The 24196-nt window shown below is 32.8% G+C and overlaps 2 protein-coding genes across 4 annotated transcripts in view; both read right to left on the reverse strand.

Moving 5' to 3' along the window:
- Positions 1-24196, reverse strand: part of Octalpha2r (alpha2-adrenergic-like octopamine receptor) — a 254646-nt gene that overhangs the window by 40090 nt on the left and 190360 nt on the right. The gene's annotated exons all lie outside the window — the stretch shown is intronic.
- On the reverse strand, positions 11580-12131 carry LOC141528475 (uncharacterized). The gene is made up of 2 exons (XM_074244547.1): positions 12034-12131; positions 11580-11944 (listed from the first exon to the last, which is right to left on the reverse strand). Exon 2 carries the CDS (start codon positions 11933-11935, stop codon positions 11597-11599), a length of 339 nt encoding a protein of 112 aa, XP_074100648.1. The 5' UTR covers positions 11936-11944; positions 12034-12131; the 3' UTR covers positions 11580-11596.

Consider the following 24196-nt stretch of genomic DNA (forward strand, 5'->3'; position numbering starts at 1 on the left):
GTCTATCACTTTGCATGGATACATAATCTTTCTGGATTAATTACAAGTCAAATATCTCTAGGTAGACATAGATTATACTTTTGTGATCGTTGTTTGAATCATTTCGAATTAGAAAAATGTTATTTAGAACACCGAGCAGATTGTTTCAAATCTAATAAAGTTCGTATGGAGTTTCCTAGTGAAAAAAATAAAATTTTAAAATTTAAAGATTTCAAATCTAAAGATACTGTACCGTTTGTAGTTTACGCGGATCTAGAATGCACACTCGAACCCCCAGAAGATGATGAAAAGACAGCTCATAAACATGTTCCTCACTGTATTGCTTACTATGTACATTGCAGTTATGATAACACCCTCTCCAAATTCGAATTGAACCGTTCTCCTGATTGCATCAACTGGTTTGTTAAACAATTAGAGTCATTAGCTCTAGACTTTGAAAAAATTCTAAAGAATCCTATTAAAATGAAACCCTTAACCAAAGAGCAACAAGATAGACACAACCAGGCAACTGTGTGTCACATCTGTGAAAAGCCTATAACATCTCCTAAAGATAAAGTTTACGATCATTGTCACTTCACGGGTAACTATAGAAACGCAGCTCATAAATCATGTAACGTTAATTATCAAAAATCCACTATTATTCCAGTTGTCTTTCATAATTTATCTGGCTATGACTCGCACTTTATAATTAAATCCTTAGCTACAGTATTTGAGGGTGAAATAATATTATTACCAATCAATAAAAAGCGTTACATTTCTTTCACAAAATCAGTTAAAAATACTTCAGTCTTTCTAAGATTTATTGATTCTTTTAGATTTATGGCCTCCAGTTTAGATAAATTAGCTTCATACCTTGATGACAAAGACAAACAGATTACGCGACTGCACTACACTGACCCCGACAAATTTAAATTAGCAATACGTAAGGGTGTATTCCCGTATGAGTACATTGACAGTATTGACAGACTAGACGAGACACAGTTACCTAACCAGGAATCATTTTATTCAAAATTAACAAACTCAACTATTTCTGATGATGACTATGCTTTTGCTCAAGTAGTTTGGAGTGAATTTAAAATCAACACGCTGGGAGAGTACTCAGACTTGTATTTGAAGACTGACGTACTTCTCCTGGCTGATGTCTTTGAAAACTTTAGACTTAGTTGTTTCAAGACGTACAATCTCGATGCACTTCATTTCTATACTGCTCCCGGTCTATCAAACGCTGCAATGTTAAAGCATACTGAAGTAGAACTTGAACTGCTAACTGATCCTGAGATGCTTCTTTTCATTGAGAAGGGTGTTCGCGGTGGGGTATCGATGTGTGCTAATAGACACTCTGAAGCTAACAACCGGTACATGGGTAAAGATTTTGATTCAAACAACCCCGAAACATACCTGATGTACTATGATGTAAATAATTTGTATGGAGCAGCAATGAGTATGTCTTTACCCCAGGGTAAATTTGAATGGGTAGAAAATGTAGACAATGTAGATCAGTTTTTCAATAATGATGAGAGTGTAGGCTACATCATTGAAGTGGACCTACACTATCCTGAGAAATTACATGATCTACACAAAGATCTACCTTTATGCCCAGAACATTTTGTACCACCTGGCAGCAAACAACAAAAATTAACAACAACTCTGTATGATAAGTCTAATTATGTAATACATTATAAGAATTTAAAACAATGTTTAGATTTAGGCTTAGAACTTAAGAAAATACATCGAGTTTTGAAATTTGAGCAGTCAGACTGGCTCAAGTCATACATTGATAAAAATACTGATTGCCGAAAATCAGCGAAAAATGAGTTTGAAAATAATTTTTATAAATTAATGAATAACGCAGTTTTTGGAAAGACGATGGAAAATGTAAGAAAATATAAAGATGTATATTTGAGAACGAAGTGGCAAGGTCGATACAATGTATCCGATTTAGTATGTAGACCTAACTTCCACAGCCTTACAATTTTCGATGAAGACATGGTTATAGTAGAACTTAAAAAAGCTAGAGTCTGCTTCAACAAACCAATATATGAAGGCTTTAGTATATTAGATTTATCCAAGACTTTTATTTATGACTTCCACTATAATTATGTGCTTGAAAATTATGCAAAAACATCTAACTTATTGTACACTGACACAGACAGTCTAATTTACCAATTCAATGTACCCAACATCTATGAAGACATCAAACGTGATATCTCAAGGTTTGATACTTCCGATTACCCACCTAACAACGTCTTCAACATGCCCCTTATTAACAAAAAGGTTCTGGGACTCATGAAGGATGAGAACAATGGAAAAATCATGTCCGAGTTCGTGGGCCTCAGAGCCAAATTGTATGCCTTTGAAATCCATGATCCTAAGAAGGAAAAGGATAGAATCAAGAAAAGGGCAAAGGGTATCGGAGGATCAGCCTTGAAGACCATCATGTTTGATGACTTCAAAAGATGTCTTTTTGAAAATGTGCTGTTGAAGAAAGAGCAGTATATGATAAAAAGCAAAAAACATCAAGTGCACACAGTAAAACAGGAGAAACTTGCTCTCAGTTGGGCTGATGACAAACGTCAACTCATTGAGGCAAGCACTGATACTGTGCCTTGGGGTTATAAAGGCTCCTTAGATTTTAAGAAAAGAAAACTTGTAGATGATGAAAATAATAATAAGAGACAAAAAGTTTTGTAATAGTAAAAATAATGTAAATATACTTTTAAGGATTTATGTATTAAGGTTTTGTAAATAAAAACAATGTAAATATAATTTGTGTTTTATATATCTGATTTATTGATGCAACTATTATGTTTAGTATCAAAGCCTAACCATTTAACATAGTATTTATTTCCACGTTTTCTAATTACTTTTTCAACAAGATATACATCTGGATATTTGACTTTGCTGAGTTCTTCGTTGTAAAATCCGCCTTCAATTGGTTGATCCTGATAGTCCACGAGCTTGTACGTCGTTGGATTCGTATTCTGCACCGATTTGATTGTGAAGATTTCTGTTATCCAGTTTGGCGTGTATCCTTTATCAAAAACATGCTTGTACGTACTGATTCAGACTTTGTCTCCAACTTTGAACTTCTGCTTCTGCTTCGATTTGGTTTTCAGTGGTTGATATATATTTTCCAATAGTTGTTTCTCCTGAGCAGCGGTAACATCAACAGGTTTCATTTTGATGGTACTATGTTTGGTGTTGTTGTATGTATTCACCAAGTCATCAAGTACATCAGTCCACTTGTAGCTGCTGCGAGCTGTAAACTCTCGCCACATTTTAATCTTGAGTGTTCTATTGAAACGTTCACATATGGATGCTTTGAGATTGCTGAATGTTGAATACAGATTTATCTTGTGCTGCTTCATCAGATCTTTGAATTCTTTGTTGTAAAACTCTTTACCCTGATCAACATGGAGATTCTTAGGAACACGACCTTGCTGGAGTACAGACTTCATAGCACTAGTGACATCTCCACCACTTTTTGATTTAATTGGAACTGCCCAGGCATATTTAGAAAATATGTCTATGATTGTAAGCAGATACTTGTATCCTTTATTGACTGTTGCATATGGAATCATCTCAACCAAGTCGGCTTGCCAAGTCTCATCGAGACCTCGGATATCAACATGACGACGTTTATAGTTCCTGCGAGCTGGTTTCAGAGTGTAAATGTGAAATAATCTCTTTCTGTTCACTGTCTATACTTTTATTCAGTTCAGACATCTGTCTCAGTACAAACTGCACTGTCGCCGCATCATGTTCATTTGAAGGATTACCGAGATTGCACAGCCTTTTATTCTCAATGTTATAGTTTCCATCAGAAGTTACATTGAAACCTCTACCAGGTTTCGAAGGGCGTCGTTGACCTGACTTATCATTGTCCAGTGGACGTCCAAATATATCGATGCTCATGGTTATGAACACTTTGACTGTCAGCGTGCGAATGATTTAATTTTTCAGAAGCTTTTAATATATAACTCCAGCCTCCCTAAGCTCTTCAATAATTGATATGATTTCATTCGTGTGACTTGGATTTCCAGCAGCTTGAGATGCCATAAGTAGTCGCAAACGATCAACTAGTTCATTTGGATCATCCCAGTAAACATAGTCCATTGGTAATCTCTGTTTTCTGGCAATCATATATTTTGGTAACCCTTTACCGAACTTGGTGATAAAATCAGCAATGTATTTATTGAACTTGATTGTTGTATCTTCATAAATGGTACGATTTGGATCATAATTTTTCCTATGAGCGTTGGTATATTGAATTATGTCCAAGTACTTTTTCTTATCATCTGGGGTGATGAGTGCATCCTCTGGTGATTTTCTAAATAATAATTCCAACAACCCAGGAGTTATTGGATAATTTTTTTCTTTGACAGTTATTGTATCATTTGCAAATAAAATAGGTGAATCACCCATATGCATTTCACCACGTTTTCTGCGTACACCATATCTCATATCATTATCTTTATGTTTTTTACTTAAACGTTGTAGATAATTAGTGAGAAGAGATTTTTACGAGCTGGAGTACTTGTTGATGGTGGTGGCTGAGTAATAGCAAGTTCTGTATTATCAAATGAACTTTCATCATCTGTTATTAAACTGTTGTATACTTCTGGATCATCATACAAAGATTTTTCAACCTCTTGTTTTTGAACCTGTGGTTTTTCTTCTTTTTTAATATTTTCCCCTTTCAACTTTGAAGATTCAACTATACTCTGGAGTGGTGTCACAATAGGCTTGAATATTTCCTCCATAGCTTTCTCAGCTGTATCTTTACCCAACTTCAACATCTTGTGCTTCCGTCGGATGGCATCACTGGCTTGAGATATCTGATGCAGAATATCTTTCTGCTTTGATATTTCTTCAGGCTTCATGTTGACAGGTTAACGTCTACAGCATGTATGACTATCACACTCTAAAGTACCTCAATTTATACTAATGAAGCAGTCGAATCCTTTGCGATACCTACCACTGTTCAATTCACTGTCTTTATCTATTACCACAAACCTATATTTATTCCAACATGCCGAGCATAAATCTCTGAATGAGTTGTACGACATGTCTGTATTGACATGATCATTATAAATATGCTTCAGATTCATTTCATCTTGACGGAATAGCACGAGAAAGTTTGCGTTATCTCTAATCAGATGCTTAGGTATTCGTGTATAAGTTTGACAGAGATAAAAGCTATCATTATCTTTGTGTCGACCCATGCAGAAAAAAGCCTTGATGTGATCCTGTTTTTCACAAGCAACATCATCAAATATCATCAGGGAGTTAGGTTTTGCATCTTCAGGCTTGATTACAGCCTCATGATCGCTGAATGTGAAGAATCCAATACCATCAATCTGTTTAAGCAGTGTTTCGAGAAACTGATACTTTGGTTGGTTAAGAGACTTTGAGTAAAGATATATATTCTCAAACCTCAAGCCGTTTGGATGTACAATAAGAGACAGTAGAGCGTTGGTCTTTCCACAGTTTGATGGTCCGCAAAACACTGCACGGATACTGTTGGGAAGTAATGCACCGTGTCGTTTGAGTTTCACACCGGTCCCTTGAACAATTTGATCAAAATTCATAACAGGCAACTGAGCTCTTGATTTGCTGCCCATGACTGCTGATTAGATTCTGAGCTCAAGGGGTATATATACCAGCTTATATAGATTAGCATGTCAGTCTTTGATGTGACATGTCTGAGAGCAGACGTGGTGAAGGTTTATTCAACAACATAATCAATAAGCTTCCACTTGAATGAACTTCACATACCAGGATATCAGTATTGTGGTCCGGGAACAAAGTTAGCCAAAAGGTTAGCTCGAGGTGATCCAGGCATAAATCCTTTGGACTCTGCGTGTAAGGAACACGATATAGCTTACTCTAAAAATCGTGAAAATTTGGAAGCCCGTCACGAGGCTGATAAAATTATTGCTGAGAAAGCGTGGCAACGATTTCAAGCGAGGGACGCTACTATTGGTGAAAAAGCTGCTGCTTGGAGTGTAAATAAAATCATGAAGTTAAAAAGACGTTTCGGTATGGGTCTTAAAAAAGAAAAACCTATTCCTAAGCGTAAGACAATTAAAAGAAAAACAATGAAGCGTAAGATAAATAAACGCAAAGTAGTCAAAAGAAAGACTTCCATGAAAAAGGATGTTGCTCTAAGACAGATTGTAGATGGAGCTAAAAAGTCTATGCAACCTGGTGGAGATCCGGTTAAAACAGCCCTTGAAGGTGCCCGCAAGGCTGCCAAGAAAGCTGGTGGAAAGAAAAACATTCGATTGCCTCGTATTCTACCAGTTCCATCAAAGATTGGTGGAGTACTTCCATTCTTGATTCCCCTGTTTGCAGGGTTATCAGCGGTTGGTGCTCTAACAGGTGGAGCTGCAGGTGTTGCAAAAGCTATGAACGATGCCAGCGCAACCAAAAATCAATTAGCTGAAAAGAAACGTCACAACTTGAAGATGGAGGAAATAGCTGTAGGTAGAGGATTATACCTCAAACCTTACCGCAGTGGTATGGGACTTTATCTGAAACCATACCCAGAAGGAGCTGGCTGCAAGAAGTCAAAAAACCAGTAGAGCTACCACATCGAGCACTGACTAACATCGATTTATTAAAGTATGCCAAGCTACTTAAAATTCCAAATTTTCGTGGAGTTTTCATGAGAAATGATTTACCAAAATCTGGACCAAAGATAAATGAATCAGCTATAATAAATTTAGATGATAAACTTGGACCTGGAACTCATTGGGTTGCATACAAGAAGAATCATGATCAAGTAATTTATTTTGACAGTTTTGGCAATCTACAACCCCCACAAGACTTGATGAAATATCTCGATGTAGGTAGCGTAAAGTACAATCATAAAAGATGTCAAGACTTTGATACAATCATCTGTGGACATTTGTGCTTAAAATTCCTGGCTGGACAACTATAAATTGAAGTGAGTCGAGACAACAAGCGTCAGTCATGGCAGAGTCATTCACCTTGACACTATCTGGAAACTCCTCCATACTGGAGGCAAATTATTTTCCACCGATTGAGCTATCACCAACAAAAAATTATGTTCTTGGGCTTGTTAAGCTCCTAACATTTAATTCAATACCAAATATTGATGTTGGTGCTAATAAATTTTATGTGTCATCAAAAAGATCCAAAAGAAGTATAATCAAGAGATTTCAAGAAATAACTATACCAACAGGGAGTTATGAAATTAAAGATATTGAAACTTATATAAACAAGACATTACCTGAACTGAGTTTCACTTTAAAAGCAAACAATAATGAGTTGAGAAGTGAAATAAAATGTGATCAATATATAAATTTTGAACCTGAAGATTCCATTGGATCATTACTTGGATTTACCAACCGCGTGCTTGAACCTAACACAGCACATAAATCTGATTTACCAGTGAAAATATTAAAAATCAATGCTCTGAGAGTCGAGTGCAATATAACTACTGGATCGTACATCAATGGTGAGAAGAATCATACAATCCATGAATTTTTTCCAAGGGTTCCAGCAGGATATAAGATAGTGGAAGTGCCAACAAACATCATTTACCTGCCAGTCGCCGTACGAGCAATACACAACTTGAGGCTCCGCATTGTTGATCAGGACGGGGGAATAGCAAATTTCCGTGGCGAGACTATCACGATAAGACTGCATATAAAAAGCCTGTAATGGGTATCGTATACGAGACAAAGACTGGTAACGGGTATAAAAGGATTGCAGGATGCCCAAAGATCATCAGTCATCATCGAGCTCTGAAAGTGTTGACACGGCAAAACGCAGAGTTCCTAAAAAGTCTAGGACTAAAATTACGTGGAAAATTCACAAGATAAAAATAAATTTTTGTTGTCTAGCTTGTGTGATACCATGGCGGAAATCTTAGATATAAAAAAATCAATTATTTTCGATGAATCTATTGCACACGGTGAAGCTCGATCACACTTGCCATATGCATCATCAACATTCAACAACAGTGATGAAATCAGGATTGCTGTTCAACATCAAGATCTGTGCTTGCTCCCAAGTAAGAGCACATTACATTTTTATGGAAGAATGAGGAAAGCTGATGGTACTGCTGTAAGTGCTACTACGAAGATGGTCAACATGGCTGTTTATCATATGTTTGAAGAGATACGTTATGAGCTCAATGGTGTAGAAATCGATAGATGTAAGAATGTTGGTATCACCAGTGTTATGAAAAGATACGCTTCTCTGAGCCCGGGACAACAAAATATTCTGGAAAATGCTGGTTGGATTGTTAATGAAGATGACAACAAGCTGACTGATAATAGCGGTTACTTTGATGTCTCAGTACCGCTGAGTTTCATTCTTGGATTTGCTGAAGATTATCAACGAATTATCATGAATGCCAAGCATGAATTGATACTGATCAGATCAAATACTGATCAAAATGTTTATGTTGTTACCGTTGAGAATGAAAATGTTTCAATTACGATTCAAAAAATTGAGTGGATTGTACCGTATATAACAATGTCTGACAAGCAAAAAATCGAGGTGTTGAATTACATAACCTCCGATCCAGCTATCCCAATCAGTTGCCGGACTTGGGAATTGTATGAGTATCCACTGCTACCAGCTACCAACAAGCATATTTGGATAATCAAAACAACAAATCAGCTTGAGAAACCTCGTTTTGTTATCCTTGGATTCCAAACAGCAAGAAAGAATCAACCGGATCAAAATGCAAGCGAGTTTGACCACTGCAACATTAGAGACATTAAGCTGTTCTTGAACTCTCAGAGTTATCCATATGGAAATTTAAACCTCAACATTGTGCATAATCAGTATGCCTTGATGTATGATATGTACACAAATTTTCAAAGTGCTTACTATGGAAAAGAAGCTGAACCGCTATTGGCTAAAAAAAATTTTCTGAATAAAGCACCTCTGTATATAATTGACTGTTCCAAGCAGAACGAGTCAATCAAGTCTGGACCTGTGGATATACGCCTGGAATTTGAATCATCAGTACAGTTTCCAAATCAAACTGCTGCTTACTGCTTGATAATTCACGATCGAATAATTGAGTACAATCCCATCAGCAGCACTGTGAGAAAACTTACTTAATGGTGCAGTTTGATCCCAAACCCACCATACATTACATGTATGTATGGGACTTTGCATCCAGACAAGCGAGGAAAGGATCATGGGAACAAGCAGCAAGAGACGGAGAACGATGTCACCGACGAATACAACAAATAAATAAAATTATTGATCCTGTACTAATTAATAAACTTAATGTAATTAAAAATAGTAAATAAACATGATGTAATTAAAAATAGTAAATAAAGAAAAACTTTTTTATAATTTTGGGTTTTTAATTATAAACCTTACTATAATAAATACGAAATATATTAGTAACATTACATAGATTTAAACTTTTTCATTAATTGCACAGTTGGTATAGATGGTGTGTAAATGAATTTAAATTTATTGTATGATGTACCGATGTCATACAAATAAATCTTTTCACCATTATTGATAATATTCTTCATCTTTGCAAGTAGCGGCTTATTCAAAAACTTCTGGTTGCATGCAGCAGGGAGAAACGTTGAACAAGTGTTGTCCAAGCATATTTCAACGTTGAATCCAAATTGTGTTCTAACTATTCTGATGTTTGTGATCTCATAATTATGCCCAGTTTCCAATTCATGCATTCGCCTGAATGGTAGACGGCACCCGTACATCCTGGTGATGATAGCAGATTCCAGCAGCAGATTCCAGCAGCGGGTAGAAGATTCCAGGACCAGATAGCAGATTCCGACAGCAGATTTCGGCAGCAGGTAGCAGCTTCCAGGGTAGCAGAGTCACTACAGTATTTTACTATGGTACTTCACAATATTTCACTGTAAACTCGTACTTCACACTGTAAACTTGTACTTCACTGTTGTGAAGTACGCTCTCAGCGAGCTGCTTTTATAGCCAGAGGATACTACGCAGTTACCCCTCACTCTTCTACCTCAAAAACGGTTTGATGACTACGTCATCACTACGCAGTTAGAAATAGAACAAAGAAAAACTGCGCAGTTACGCGACCTTGAACAGGTTCAAACCTGTCCGATGACGTCATCTTCTACGCAGCAGAAATAGAACAAAGAGAACTACATAACCTTGAACAGACTCAAACCTGTCTGATGATGTCATCTACTACGCAGTTCAAAACTCTACCGTATAGTTTGAATAACCAATCAAATTATTATTAATTAATCAAGAAAAATAATTAACCAATAAGATTATCGAGTGGTGGGGGTAAAATCCAGAGATCGGGTTATAAAAAGGTTGAATTGATTGTAAGAGTCATCATTCAGTCACTCTTCGTTGTCAAGAGCAGTAAAAATGGAGATCATTCTAGACATTCAAGGATTCAGAGGAGCTGATAATCGCTTTATTGTTAAGGAGTTGGCCTCAATAACAATTCAACATGATATTGATAATATTGAAGAGTTATCATGCACACTATTTCAACCGCCATATCACTGGAAGGTGTTACCAGTCAACTATCAACGTCTGAATACCTGGCTGATCCGAAATTATCATGGAATCGGTTGGAATGCTGGAATAACTTCATATTACAAGCTCAAAGAAGTTCTCAATTATTTAACTTGTAATGAAAAAATTATTTATGTCAAAGGTATCGAGAAAAAGTTATGGGTTCAAAATTTAATTGATTGTAATAATAAAATTGTAATCGATCTCGATAATTTCAAATGTCCCTCTCTAAAAAGTATGAAAATTTGTAACAATCATTTTTGTAATTATCATGATCGTTTATCTGATTTATGTGCCTTGGAAAATGTAAAAAATTTAAAAGATTGGTTTGTAAGCACTCAATAAATCTAAAATAAATGAATTATAATTGTTATTATTATTTCATCCTAACACATTTAATTCAGAATAGAATTAATTATTGTTAGTTATTAAATTCAAATAATTTTCCAAGACTACTACTGATATTAATACTTATCAACAGATGGCGTAATGGTTTTTGATTTTTAATTATGATAATCAATAATCAGTTTTTGTTTTCTAAAATTTTATAATTAATATTTGTTTAAATTAAAAGTCATGCATTATTTTATATAACCATTTAAAAATAAAAACTGAGTATTGATTTTCAAAATATATCGCTAGAAGATTTTTGGATTTGACGATAGAGAGCACATCAACCCCATATTAGTTTATCAAATAATACATAACTTTTAATTTAAATAAATATTAATAATATTAATAACAAAATATTATAAACTAATAATAATTATTTATCTTTTATTTAAATTAAAAGTCTTGTATTATTCTATATATGTATATATAACTAGAAAATTTTTTTAATATTTTTGAATTGACAGCTTTCACGCTCTAAGAATAAACTGATAGTAGATGGCTCTAGTACAAGAAGCGCGAAATTCAAACTATCATTATGATAAGTAACTTAAAAAATTATGATTAAGTATAACTTATTGAATTTGAATTATAAATATTAATCTTAAATTAAAAATATGAGGAATTATAAATAAAAACAATGAATTATTTATATTGAAATCCAATATTTTATTGATTAAATAATTCCACTGGTCATTTTTACATCAAGACTAGAATTAATAAATTCAAATTTATTATATTTTCCACCATGATAACCCAGAAACAGATAGTTTGAATCTATTAATTCATTCAAACTCTTCATGAAGTTATCATCTTTTAGATGTTGAGTAGTTCTTGATGGTAGATAAATGTTAAATTCATCGTTTATATTAGCAACAATCCTAGTTCCATACTCAGTTGTAATAGCTTTGATACCGTTAATCTTATATTCTCGATTAAACTCCCACTCGTTCATTTTCTTAACAGGAAGAATCCCAGTAAGACAATTAACCTCATTTATCTTGGTTACATCCATGATTGATTGCTGTAAAAATTTTTTAATTAATTGTAATGGTTGATTAAATGATTCTTCATTTAATTCATATTTTGATTAGACAGTAAATGAATACTTACGATTAGTAATACTGATAGGTAGAAGATGTATATCACCAAGAACTTGTACTTCAACTTGTAGTCACCACCAGCTCGTACTTTACTGGAGACGTGTACTTCGTTTTTGTGAAGTACGCTCTCGGCAAGCCGCTTATATAGCCAGAGGATACTACACAGTTACCCCCCCCCCCACTCCTCTACCTCAAAAACGGTTTGATGACGTCATCTACTACGCAGTTAGAAAATTCTAGGACAGAATGAGTCAACTACTGCGCAGTTAGAAGTAATGCAAGCTGTCACCAGATGGCGTTGCGTGAAATCCTTCTCGCAAGTAGTTGACATAACTTCATTTTAAATATATAGAACATGGATATACCATATTACAAATGCGTAATCCTGAACTATTGATCTGTTATGGTTGAGCCGAAGGCAGGTTAATAGTTGAGGATGCTTTTTTCTAACCTCAAAATGTTGAACTCAAATTCAAAATGGTGGAAGTCAGACTGAAAATTTCAGCCACCAGATGGCGGATTCAAAATGGTGGATAGCAGCCACCAGATGGCGGATTTCAGATAGCAGCCACCGGATAACAGAGTCAAAATGGCGGATAGCAGCCACCAGATAGCGAATTCAAAATGGTGGGAAAATAGATCTAAAAAATGGCGGGAAAATGGTGGATAGTAAGATTCAAAATTGGCGGGAAAATGGTAGATACTAAGATTCAAAAATGGCGGAAGAATTCACCACCAGCGCCACCTACGAAAAACCCTCCACCATATCAACGTCGGTAAAAATAGGTCGGTAAAACAGGACTCACATATCCATGAATGGTAACTTAGCATGGGCACCAACCCACAAATCTGTTTTACCGGCTGGGTGTGCACCCCCTGTTTACTTACTCACGTATTCAGGTCGAGTGTATTATGTGCGCGGAGCTCATTGAGTTGAGCCACTGCGACAACTACCTACCGACATACAATATGCAAAACTTGTGGTCTTTGGTAATATGACATTTAGCCTCGTGGTAAACGTTCTTGTATCCACATTTGTTGACTCAAGAGAGGATTCTGCTATTGCAGTTGCCAAATTTAAGCGTTTAATTTTAAGTGCATTAAAAGTGGCTTTCAGAGGAATTGAGGATCAGCAAATCGGTTGTATGAGTGCTCACAAAAAAATTTTTATGGTTAAGCGGACTAATAATCGATCAAATAAAGTTCAAAAAGCACTACATTGCCTTATCGGGTCGTTTATTGACGGTTATCGTTGTGCTATAAGGATTAGTTTGAACGTTTTGGTGGTGTCTTTATCACTGTTGCCATCAACTTTGCCGTTATCATCATCGGGGCTAACGATCTGTATAAAGTTTTTCGAACTTTACAGTTCTTTTATTACCCTCGATTCTTAAGTTATTTCGACCCTCAAGGAACCAGTTACTGAGTAATACTCAGGAGATTCATGTTTTACTAAATCAACAGTTTTTTTATCGCACAACTAAGACTACAAAGTTGTATGAATGAAAAAAAAAAGTTTCGTAAATTCAAATGTGCATGCTTTAATCGCTTGTGTCATATGTTAAATATTTAACAAAAAATTTTTTACTGCTTACATAAATTGATCGAGGTAAAGATTAAATAAGTACAAAAAGTTTTTACTTATAATTTTAATACGACTTTGAATTTTTTAATAATTTTAAATCGAACTGATGAATAGAAAAAAAATTAGAAAAACGGTTGACCTTAAAGGCCATTCCTGCAACTTCTCGCTAATTCCATACCTATAAGCTCTTTGAGTTCAAAAGTCTGAAAGAAGTTCAATCAAATACTATTTTTTAAGTTTTTAAACTGCAATTATTTATGAATGAATAGACCAACATTTACAAGACAGATAAAGAAATTAAAAAAAAAAAATTGATTTAAAAAATGCATTTTTCAAAATTTATCGAATTTACCTTTACATGCAGAATGTACTTCCAAAAAAATAAATAATAGTTTCCGAGAGAGTGGCTGCCAGAAATAATAATATCACGTTTAAAATTCCCAATTTTTCAACTACTTCTTACGAACAGTTATTCCTAATCTCATCAAAACGCCTTTGGCGTGAATTACCACCAGATGTCATCAATGCACTTAGTATCGACACCTTCAAGACAAAGGCTTATCAATTTTTCCAGGACCTTGAGCTTAAGGAGAGTCTGATACCTAGTACTATTGAGGAAAATTTAAGTCGTTAAAATTGGTGTAATTTGCAATGTCCTAAATCTGAACTTAGTCTGGCATTTATTTTAAATTCCATTCCTGACTCGTATTTCATTTTCATTTTTACTGTTTGTAAATAGCTGATTACTTTTCTCAAATTTTTTTTTTTGTTTATACTGTTATATTAGCCTCATTTTTAATTTAAATATTGTAAATATGTCTATGTGGACCTGTTTATAGTCTTACATGTACTTTATATTACTCTTTTTTTTTTTCTGTATTTTTGCCATTTGGCTGTTGCCTTGGCATTCAAATCAAATAAATAAATAAAAAAATAATGTAGCTGATCGAAGGGCAGAAAATGGTGGTGAAAGTTGAAATACATTAACTATATCTAAACGATGATTGAACACTACACTATTTCCGTGTTGAGCCCATAACCTGTTAGAAAAGTTGGTGAATTCATTTCAAAATTTATTACAACCTCATCAATCAATTCATATTACGAAAATAACTTTTAAAAACTCAATTTTCTATTGGTTTCAAATAATCATTTACTAGTCGTGAATTCTCCATCGACATGCTTTGCGGTCAAACATTAATGATTGATACTTTGAGTGACTAATGCTCCGAGATAATTGTAATGAGCATTAAATTTGGCATTAGTATATCCAGTGCTACATTAATCTCCCCTATCCGTCATACCTAGTGTGGACGGTAATTATTATTGATATTGATGGCACTAATAGCTCTGATTGCGAATATGTCAACTTAAATATGCAGCTCACGTTATTCATACATAAAAACTAATTAACTCCATAGCTGAAGAACGCAGGTGATTATTACATAATAACAAAAAAAAAACAACTGGAAATAAATGAATGTAATTTCGCAGATTTTCCGAGCATCAAAAATTTTTAATTAAAAATTTCATGCTAACACTCCAAACTCCACATTCCACAATACCTATATTAATTTACAGAAACACACGAAATTAATTTACATATTTATTCCAATTATAAATTACAGTCCGAGGGTATAAAATATTTTATTTATGTAATTATTTCTCAGCAAGCTTTAATTACCAAAAATAATAAAAATTTAATATCAACTCGTAAAACAACAGTGATATTATACACTACCATTATTGTTGTTTTTTTTAAGATTGTTAGATTATTGTAGTTAAAAACTGGCCGGTCGTCGTACTCTTTAAAATATACGACGTTTGCTGACATGCAAAAGTGCTAGAAAAAACTCGAAGTGAAAAGAGCAAAGAAAAGATATAAAGGTAATTTGCATTCTCGGTAAATATTTTTCTCGGTACACTTTCCATGCATTTATCTAGAACTATAACGTCTCAGTAGGTTTACTATCTTTTCATAAAAGTTTACGTTAAAGTTAAATATTATGTCAGCTATTTTCGGCGACGAACTGCTTGTACTTATTACAAAAAAAAAAAAAAAAAATCAGTGCAAATCACAGAAATATTTTTTGATTAAACGACTAGTAATTATGTTGTAATATTACGGTATAAATGTTCTTATAGCTGTATGGCTAAAAATCTTCGATTCATGAAAATTGAAAAAAGAAATTTTTTTTTTCCTTCTTGCATGAAGACATGCCCTGACTTATTTCCACCTACATTAGAAAAAATATGTATGACAAAACTGATAACCTATACATTTGCAGCAGCTGCTCCCATGTCATGTCAGCTTTCTCCCATTACAATTAAAAAAACTCTTCAATATTTATTTTTATCATCGGCATTTTTCCCTTCCTTCCCATACAATAAATCATTTATAAGTCTACTCTCAATGTCTAAACCATTAAATTATACTACAAAACTCTTATATATTCGCTTCCATGTCACTGACATATTTGCGTTATAAATTTTCATTCCGTAATATTGAAAAAATTTGCACAAGATTTATTATTTATGCAACTTCTTCCTTGTCCTCGCTTCCAAGATTCGGATGGAATAGAGTGACGTATCTTCAGAAAAACACGAAAAAATTAATCATTATACACAACAGTAATATGTTTTTTCTTTTTCAATCTTGTATCGAGCGTCTGCATCCATTGGTATTTATTGTGCATCCAATATTATGTACCATCTAAGCCTTTTTTTTTTTTTTTTTTTTTTTTTTTTTTTTTTTTTTTTCAGATTAAGAAATGCGTGTCATGATTATAATTCTTTATTTTGACATCAATTTAATACCAATCGTGGTAAATTTGAATGAAATAAATAGACGAATTCAATCAAATGAACTGAAACAAAATATGATTTTATTGAAAGTAATCCATCTTCAAATAAAACAAATTTGTCGAAATGAAATACGTATTGTTAAGTTATCTATAAATATATAGGAGACTTTCTATAGATATAGTCACTCATCACGATATCCTGGAACTATAAGACCTAGAGACTTGAAATTTGGCAAGAATATTCCTTTCGCCGAGTAAAGGTCAGCTAACAACGGATTTTACGAAATTCCACCCATAAGGGGGGTTGCGGGGGCGTTAACAATGAAAAATTCCCGTTTTCAAACTATAGCTCCTATCGACTTCAAATTTGGTAGGAATCTTCTGTAAGAGATGTAGAAATAATCTATCTATGAATTTTACGATATTTCACCCCACAGAGGGTTGCGGGGGTAGGTATTAACAATGAAAATTTTTAATTTCCAAGCTATAGCTCCTATAGACTCCAAATTTAATAGGAGTCGTCTACATGTGATACAAAAATGATCTAAGAACGGATTTTACACCGAATCACCTCCAATAAAGATCGCGGGGGTGGGTGTTAACAATAAAAAATCTTAATTTTTAAAATATAGCTTCAAAAAACTACAAATTTGGTAAGGATATTTTATTTGTCATGTAGAGATCATCTCAATACGGATTTCAATAAATTCTACTTCCGATTCGATGGAATGTGGAACCTGTGCAAGTCAAAATAACGCTCCAATTGAATTTCAAGTCTAGATCTAAAATTACAATTCTATAAAGTGCCCAACGAAGCGGGCGGTCAACAGCTAGTTTAAAATAAATCTATGAATTTAAATCAAACAACATGTTTTCTCAGTGTATTGAATAAACTTTTTTTTTTTCATATTTATTACGTTTCTTATTCCACCTAATGATAAAAAAATTGAATTTTACAAAATAATAAAAATCCAAAAATTGTTGATTTTTTTGTATGAATAAAATGCAAAATTATTTTTTAATGAGGTTTTTTTTTTTTTTTAAATCAAGGAACTATAATTTTTGCAGCTTATCAAATTATTCTGACTTTTTTGTGTAATTGCAAATTTTTTTAAGAAAACAATTTTGAGCTTTATCTAAATAAACTAATTTTTTAAAAAATTTTGTCCATTCTTTCTTGATGAAAATCAAACTGAAAAATAAATATTCCAGCCATAATAAAAAATCAATTTGTTTCGGTTATTTTTAATCGACACGTTCATCAATAAATTTTATTTAATTTTCATTTGCACAGATTTAAAATTTATTAACAACGATCTAAAAAGTATATTTGCGCAAATATACACTCGGTAGTGGATGTATTAGATGACTTCTCATCAAGCTAGGTAAATTTCAAGCTGAGAATCAGGAGAGCAAGTTTGCAACCAAATTACGATCTGATGAATTTGTTGATTCAATATCGGCTGATTCGTTAATCTAATTAGGCCCCTTGGTGACTTGGCTCCCGTCAAAGACGGTTGAGAACGAGCAAGTGAATGAGTAAGAGAGATAAATTTACCAGTCAATCGGAATGAAGTGGCTAATTGCATAGATACATTAGATTATTATATTGATGTCATGCTGATAGTAATTTTCAAAATTTCTGCTTGTTAATTTATTTTCTCACGAAATTTTGATTGTGAAAAAAAGCAATAAATTTCACGATTTTCAATTTTTTTTATAAAAATTAGATTTGATCAACTGAGTATCACTTACGCAGTTAAAAGTTAAGTGTAAACTTTATTTGAGGAGCTGATTTTCAAAAGGGTACATTTTCATATTTAAAAAAAAAAACAGTTTTTTGATCTTTTAAATATGAAGTACTTTGAGAATTATAAAGATTTCTAAATGAAAATCGAATTGCAGCTTCATAACCGATAGCACTATATAGCTAAATTAAAAAATTTCAATAAAAATATTTATAATTAAAGATAACCCGTTTTTTGTCTCAATAAATCAAAAATTAAAAGATATTCTTTTGACACTCAACTTCTTATTTACAATAATCGATTGAGTAAGATTTATAAATCAAGAATACTAAAATTATGAGACGAATAATTTGCTGACACTGATGCGAAGCATTAGAGAGTGTTATACAGTCGAAAAATTTTTTTCGCTTCATTTGGGAATTTATTTTTATTATTATACCCTTGTGAGTTCACGGAATAAAGATATTTTTTTTTTCTTAATTAATTATTATTTAGAGTCGGTTTTAACTGTTGTGGTCGTATCGCCGACTTTAACTGGAGTTTAATTCCATACTTTTCAATAACTAATTTAGTGCCACAGAAACCAAAAAAAAAAGGACATCAAAATAGTTTAAAAAATTTTCCCGTCCATCAAGTATGAAACCAGTAAATACTGTAACTTGTGAAAAAATCCATTAATTGAGTCGAAATTTTTTTTTAATTCTTTGAAGGAACTGTTGGCCTCTTATCACGAATGGCTATGTAATTCAGTGTCCTTTAATTGCAATTAATAAAATTAAAAAAAAAAAAAAAACGCTGCATATCTATATTATGTCCATTTATCCCACTAGTGGCACTTGAGCATTATTGTCATATAACTGCTGTTTTATACTTTCTTTTTTACGTTTTTTATTTCATTATTATTTCATAATTAAATGAGCATTATGAGTCGTGCACTTTTGGATTTTCCAAATTTTTTTTAAGGATCTAATCAGTTAAACAAAATTTTCTTTACAATTAATTGAAACTCAATTAATTGAGGTGGAAATGAAGCAAATAAGTTTGCTATTTGAATTAATTGTGAGCAACTAAAGTCTCTTAAATTGGCAAATGTATCAATACTTTATTCAATTATTTTCAGAAAATGACCATTGCTAAACTAACGATCGCTTGCCCTATGATTCTCTCCGGACATATGCGTACGCTTATTACAAATGTATAGGCGTATAGAGCGGTGATAAAAAATGCAAAGGCCATTAAAATCTGTGAAGTAATGGATCGTGTTTTCCGAGCGTTTTCCACGTCCCTGGATTTCCTTTCAACGGTATACAGTATAATATACACATATATACCAGTAGTTTATCCCCTCACTACACAAGGTTATTTCTCGTATCACCCACCAGACGCAAAGCATATTCATATAAACATGTGTACGTATAATGTATAGGCGCTTGCCTTTTACACCCCTAATTGCATATGTATTATGCAAACTTTTAAGACGATTTATCTGCCGGGAAAATATTTCACTTGATCCCAACTACGCAGACAACCTAGATCCCCTTTTTTATAAATTTACATCAGATTTTCGTTTTAAGTCGACCATTCGTCTTTTTACAATTATAATGGTTAAAACGACTGTCATTTTTAAGGTATATATAGAATCCCTTTAAGGTAGCCCCTCCGTAATATAGTGTGGTTAGAGAGCATTTACTTTTGTCGGGAGGTTGATACTAGGGGAGGGTGGGGCAAGACGGCCCACCTAAGCCAGTTTTTATTTTTTGTGGCTTTCTATTATCAAGTGGATTTACTCTCGTCCAACTTTGATTCAATTCACCGAAATTTTTCGAAAGTTCCAAAAAAAATTTAATTTTTCACCACAATATTTTTCGAAATATTACCTTCATTACAACCGGTAAGAAGTGAGCGTAAAATAATTTTTTTTTTAAATTAAACCATATGCCAATTAATTGCCCTTTAAATGCTCTATTAGAATCCGTAATTGCTCCACGTTTATAAATATTGGTTAATTTTTAAAAAATGTAATTTTGCTATAAAATCTAAAATTTTATTTATTATCGTTTACAAATTTAGTGAATAAAGATTTTGGCGCAGTTGGTTCGATCATTACGCCAAAATAATCGTATCTGAAAACCTTACCAGTCAGTTACAGATTTAAACGTATTGTCAACAGATGACATTGCTTTTTTTTTGTGAAAAAAATTTTTTTCAACACAAACATTTACAAAAATATTCCATATATTCTTCGTCAAAAGCATGAAATATAAGGTTCAAAATACTATATAAATATAAATTCGATAAAAAATTGAAGGAGATCTTGCAAAGCCACAAAAAAGAAAATAAAAATTAATTCTATACTCAGATAAAAAAATCGAATTGCTATCTAGACCCTGAAGAAATCGCTTGCACTTAAAATAAAGCATGCACAAACATACATTATACATGCATAGAGAATCTCCATAGCAAGCTTGCTCGATGATAGTTTTATAGAGCACACAATGTGTCTAGCCCTCGTCAAGCAGCTTTACCTCTCGCGCTCCGTTAACTCCGTGTCGCTCTGTGTAACCATATTACCTAAGTCTATCTACTGGTACTACAACTATTACAGTGACTATTAGCTCACTACCGCTATTACTGCTTACTTCTACAGCTAAAAGTGATAGCAGTAGCAATATACAATGTACCATATCAATTGTAGTAGTAGCAGCAGTAACAGCAATAATAAGAGTAACACAATATTAAATCTTCGTTACTATTGATAGATCTCTGCTCATAACTGGAGATTCTTGAGCTACATAAGTTAATCCACTAGTCACGATTCTTAACAACTTCTCAAGCGGAAATTTCTTCTAAGCTGATCAGATTTCACCAAAAAATTTTTCTTCTAATTAATTCTAAAGCCGCAACATTAAAAGAGCCTCTACTCTGCGAAATTATTTGACAAATGATAAAGTTTATTTGAAATAAAGTTCAATTCATCCAGACATAGCTCCGCATTTTATCTTAGAAACTGACAAATTTTCGGGCGTCCCGCTTTCTTCGGCCTCTCTTGTGTGCTCTTCAAGGCTCCAAGTGATCTTTTATTCAACATTTATATCTCCACGCCAAGAATTAATACACCGCTTTGCTTCTACTCGAAAAAAGTATCCACGATTAATCATTTCAAAGTGATTTAACGCTAAGAAATTGCTCCGTTAAGTCGGAGTGTAAGTTACTCGAGGGAACAATTTCAATTAATAAAAATACATCTTCAGTTCAAGTGGAAAGTTTTAAAATTTTGAAGTCAGCTATAGTAATAATAATTCTCATTTTACTTGTACATATTAGGCAAATCCACAGATTCGGTAGAATCTGGCGCCAAGTTCCGTTCAAAAATTCCGTTGTAAACGGAGCGCCAGACTACCGAGTATGTTTACTGTAAGCAGAACGGTATTTTGAGGTTGCACAATTTTATTCAATTCTACGGTACTTCTTGTTCCTAAATTTTATATTATAACAGTAATTCATATTTATTTCACTGATATTAATTAGTTATATTCAATTATAACAATTAATCTACTTGAAATTATTAAATTTTATCAGCACAAACTATAGCAAGCTCAAAAATTTTGATCCTGACTTTTTTTCGATGGGGAAATATCAGCGCCACAGACTAGATAAAATAAAAATGTGTAGTAATCCTTCTACAGATACGCAACTACATAAAAAAAAGGTAATTCACAGCTTGCATCTACGGCCGCCAGGGTGCACTGCAATTATTTCTACATAAACTGTAGCTTCAGGGGGATAGTTTGCGGTAAAAAATGCAGCCAACGCGAGATTTAAGTTGGTACCAATTGTCAATTTTTATTATATTTACAAAAAATACTAAAATCCGAACAAAAACAGTTTCACTGTAAAAAAATCGCGCCAAGTCCACGTTCATAAGACTATTAAGAAAAAAAAAATTTTTTTTTTTTATAAAAAGATGTCAAATAAAAAAATTAAAAAATCCCAGTAAATGATATGATTGTATATCATTTTCGGAAATTAAAAAACATTTTGTTGTAAATTTAAAAATTAAAGAAATAATTTTAGAACGTACTTGGTGTGCGTCATTGTGTATGTCAAATTTTTCTAAGTCCTAGTAGATTGATTTTACGAATTTCATAAAAAGTAAAATGTTTTGCAACCACGCACTAGAAAAATTTTTCAACACCGCTCTAATACCAAAAATTTTAGCACCTACACCGCCTAGACATATACACCGGTTTTTTTTTTTTATAGTGTGGCATAAAATGTTTTATTGTATCACCACTAGATGGTATAATCGAAGTAGCTACTTTTTTTACAATAAGCCATTGAAAGCTTTTCTGACTTTATGAGAAATCGATACGTTGTGCTGTTTATATAAATTACTCGATATAAAAATAACTTTTTTGTATTTAGTGGGAAGAAAAGTAGTGATGTACGAGCTAAACGCTTTAAGTTCATTTAACCGTCAGATTGAATGAACTAATGTGGTGCTTTGAAACCAGTTTTCAATGAGAAAATTTTAGCAGTCTATAAAAGTTTATTAAATTCGAGTATGTGGAATTTACTTTTACCTTAATTTTAAATTGAAGATTGAGCTAAATTAAAGAAAATAAAAAAATTTCAATTGCTTGATTTTGAACACAGACTTAATGATATAATTATGATAATTTAATTTTTATGTCTACGCTGACCAAACAGTTTTTTCAATTAAAATTTGTCGATTTATTCCAAATGACTTAAAAATATATATTAAATACGAACAAACTTGTTTTAAATAAATGTGAATTACTAAATGTTATTGAAATTTGAATCAAATGTTATTGGTTCCGAAGAATGTTATTGGAAATGTTTAGTAAATTAATAAAAATTTAGAAAAAACTTTGATTTTATTTCACAATGGTTCGGAGATTGATCACAAGACTGAAGTATTGAATTAAACTATGAAAGAAAGTATGTAATGGTTTTATAGAAACGACTATAATATTACAGCTCACGGTAATAAAAATAACGAATGAAACTTTGAAAGAACGGAATGAAAAGGTATTTATAAGCGGAAGAAAATAAAAATAATGGGTATTAATAAAAAATAAGTTGTCGAATGTTGAAGAACACTCGGGCACTGAAAGACCGAGGGGATATACTCGGAAAAGAGTGGAAAGAAAAATACGATAGTTGGAGCGATAAAAACATAGCATCGTGATTTACATGGAGAGTCCATCTTACTCGGCAATTTACTGACATACTTGCTCTAAATCTCTGCATAAATATTATTGCTTCGTAACGGTTTAAATATAGACTAAATAATAAATGGGAGAAGTGATAAATAAATCGCCTACGAAATAGTTAAAAATATGATGGAGAAATTCAATAATAAATGAACCCGAAATACATGAATAGAAGAATTCTTATCAAACATTTTTTTTTTTATTTCATTAAGAAAAGGACCTGATATGTTTATAGTTAAATAAGAAAATTTTATAAATTATTATATGATCTAATTGTCCATGTAGAAATTTTGATATGTTCTGATGTGTCCATATTAGGCCATATCTTGCTTGACATGGCTTCATTTATCGCGAAATGACTTGATGTGCCCGTACATAATTTTTCGATCAAGGTAGTGTTAAAAATCGCCGACAGGTGGCGTACGATTGCTGAATCGTCTCTTTATCAGAGAGATCAGTTATAAATACATTTTAATTAGACTCCTTGTGAAAAATTTTTTTATGAAGCCAGATGACATTTTTTAATAATTCTGATACAAAAATTGGTCTTATTAGCTCTTACAACAGCCGTATAATTTTTTGTTGGAGTTAGTTCTGAGAAAATCCGATAGGTGGCGCAGGATCGCATAATCTTCTCGCTATAAGAAAGTTAATTTTTAAGTACTTAATACTAAAATAAAAATCTTTTTTTTGACTGCCTTGAGAAGGTTATCTATCGTTAATTTTTAATTAAATTAACTCCTAAATTAATTATTTTTATATAAAATATGAAAATTGAAATTTTTTTATCATAAAAATT

Source organism: Cotesia typhae, unplaced genomic scaffold (assembly GCF_013202065.1).
Source record: "Cotesia typhae breed Kobodo isofemale line unplaced genomic scaffold, CoteBio_Ctyphae contig_43, whole genome shotgun sequence".
Classification (NCBI taxonomy): domain Eukaryota; kingdom Metazoa; phylum Arthropoda; class Insecta; order Hymenoptera; family Braconidae; genus Cotesia; species Cotesia typhae.

Coding starts and splice junctions, on each gene's coding strand:
- LOC141528475 (XM_074244547.1), bottom strand. CDS start 11,935: ATGGATGTAACCAAGATAAATGAGGTTAATTGTCTTACTGGGATTCTT.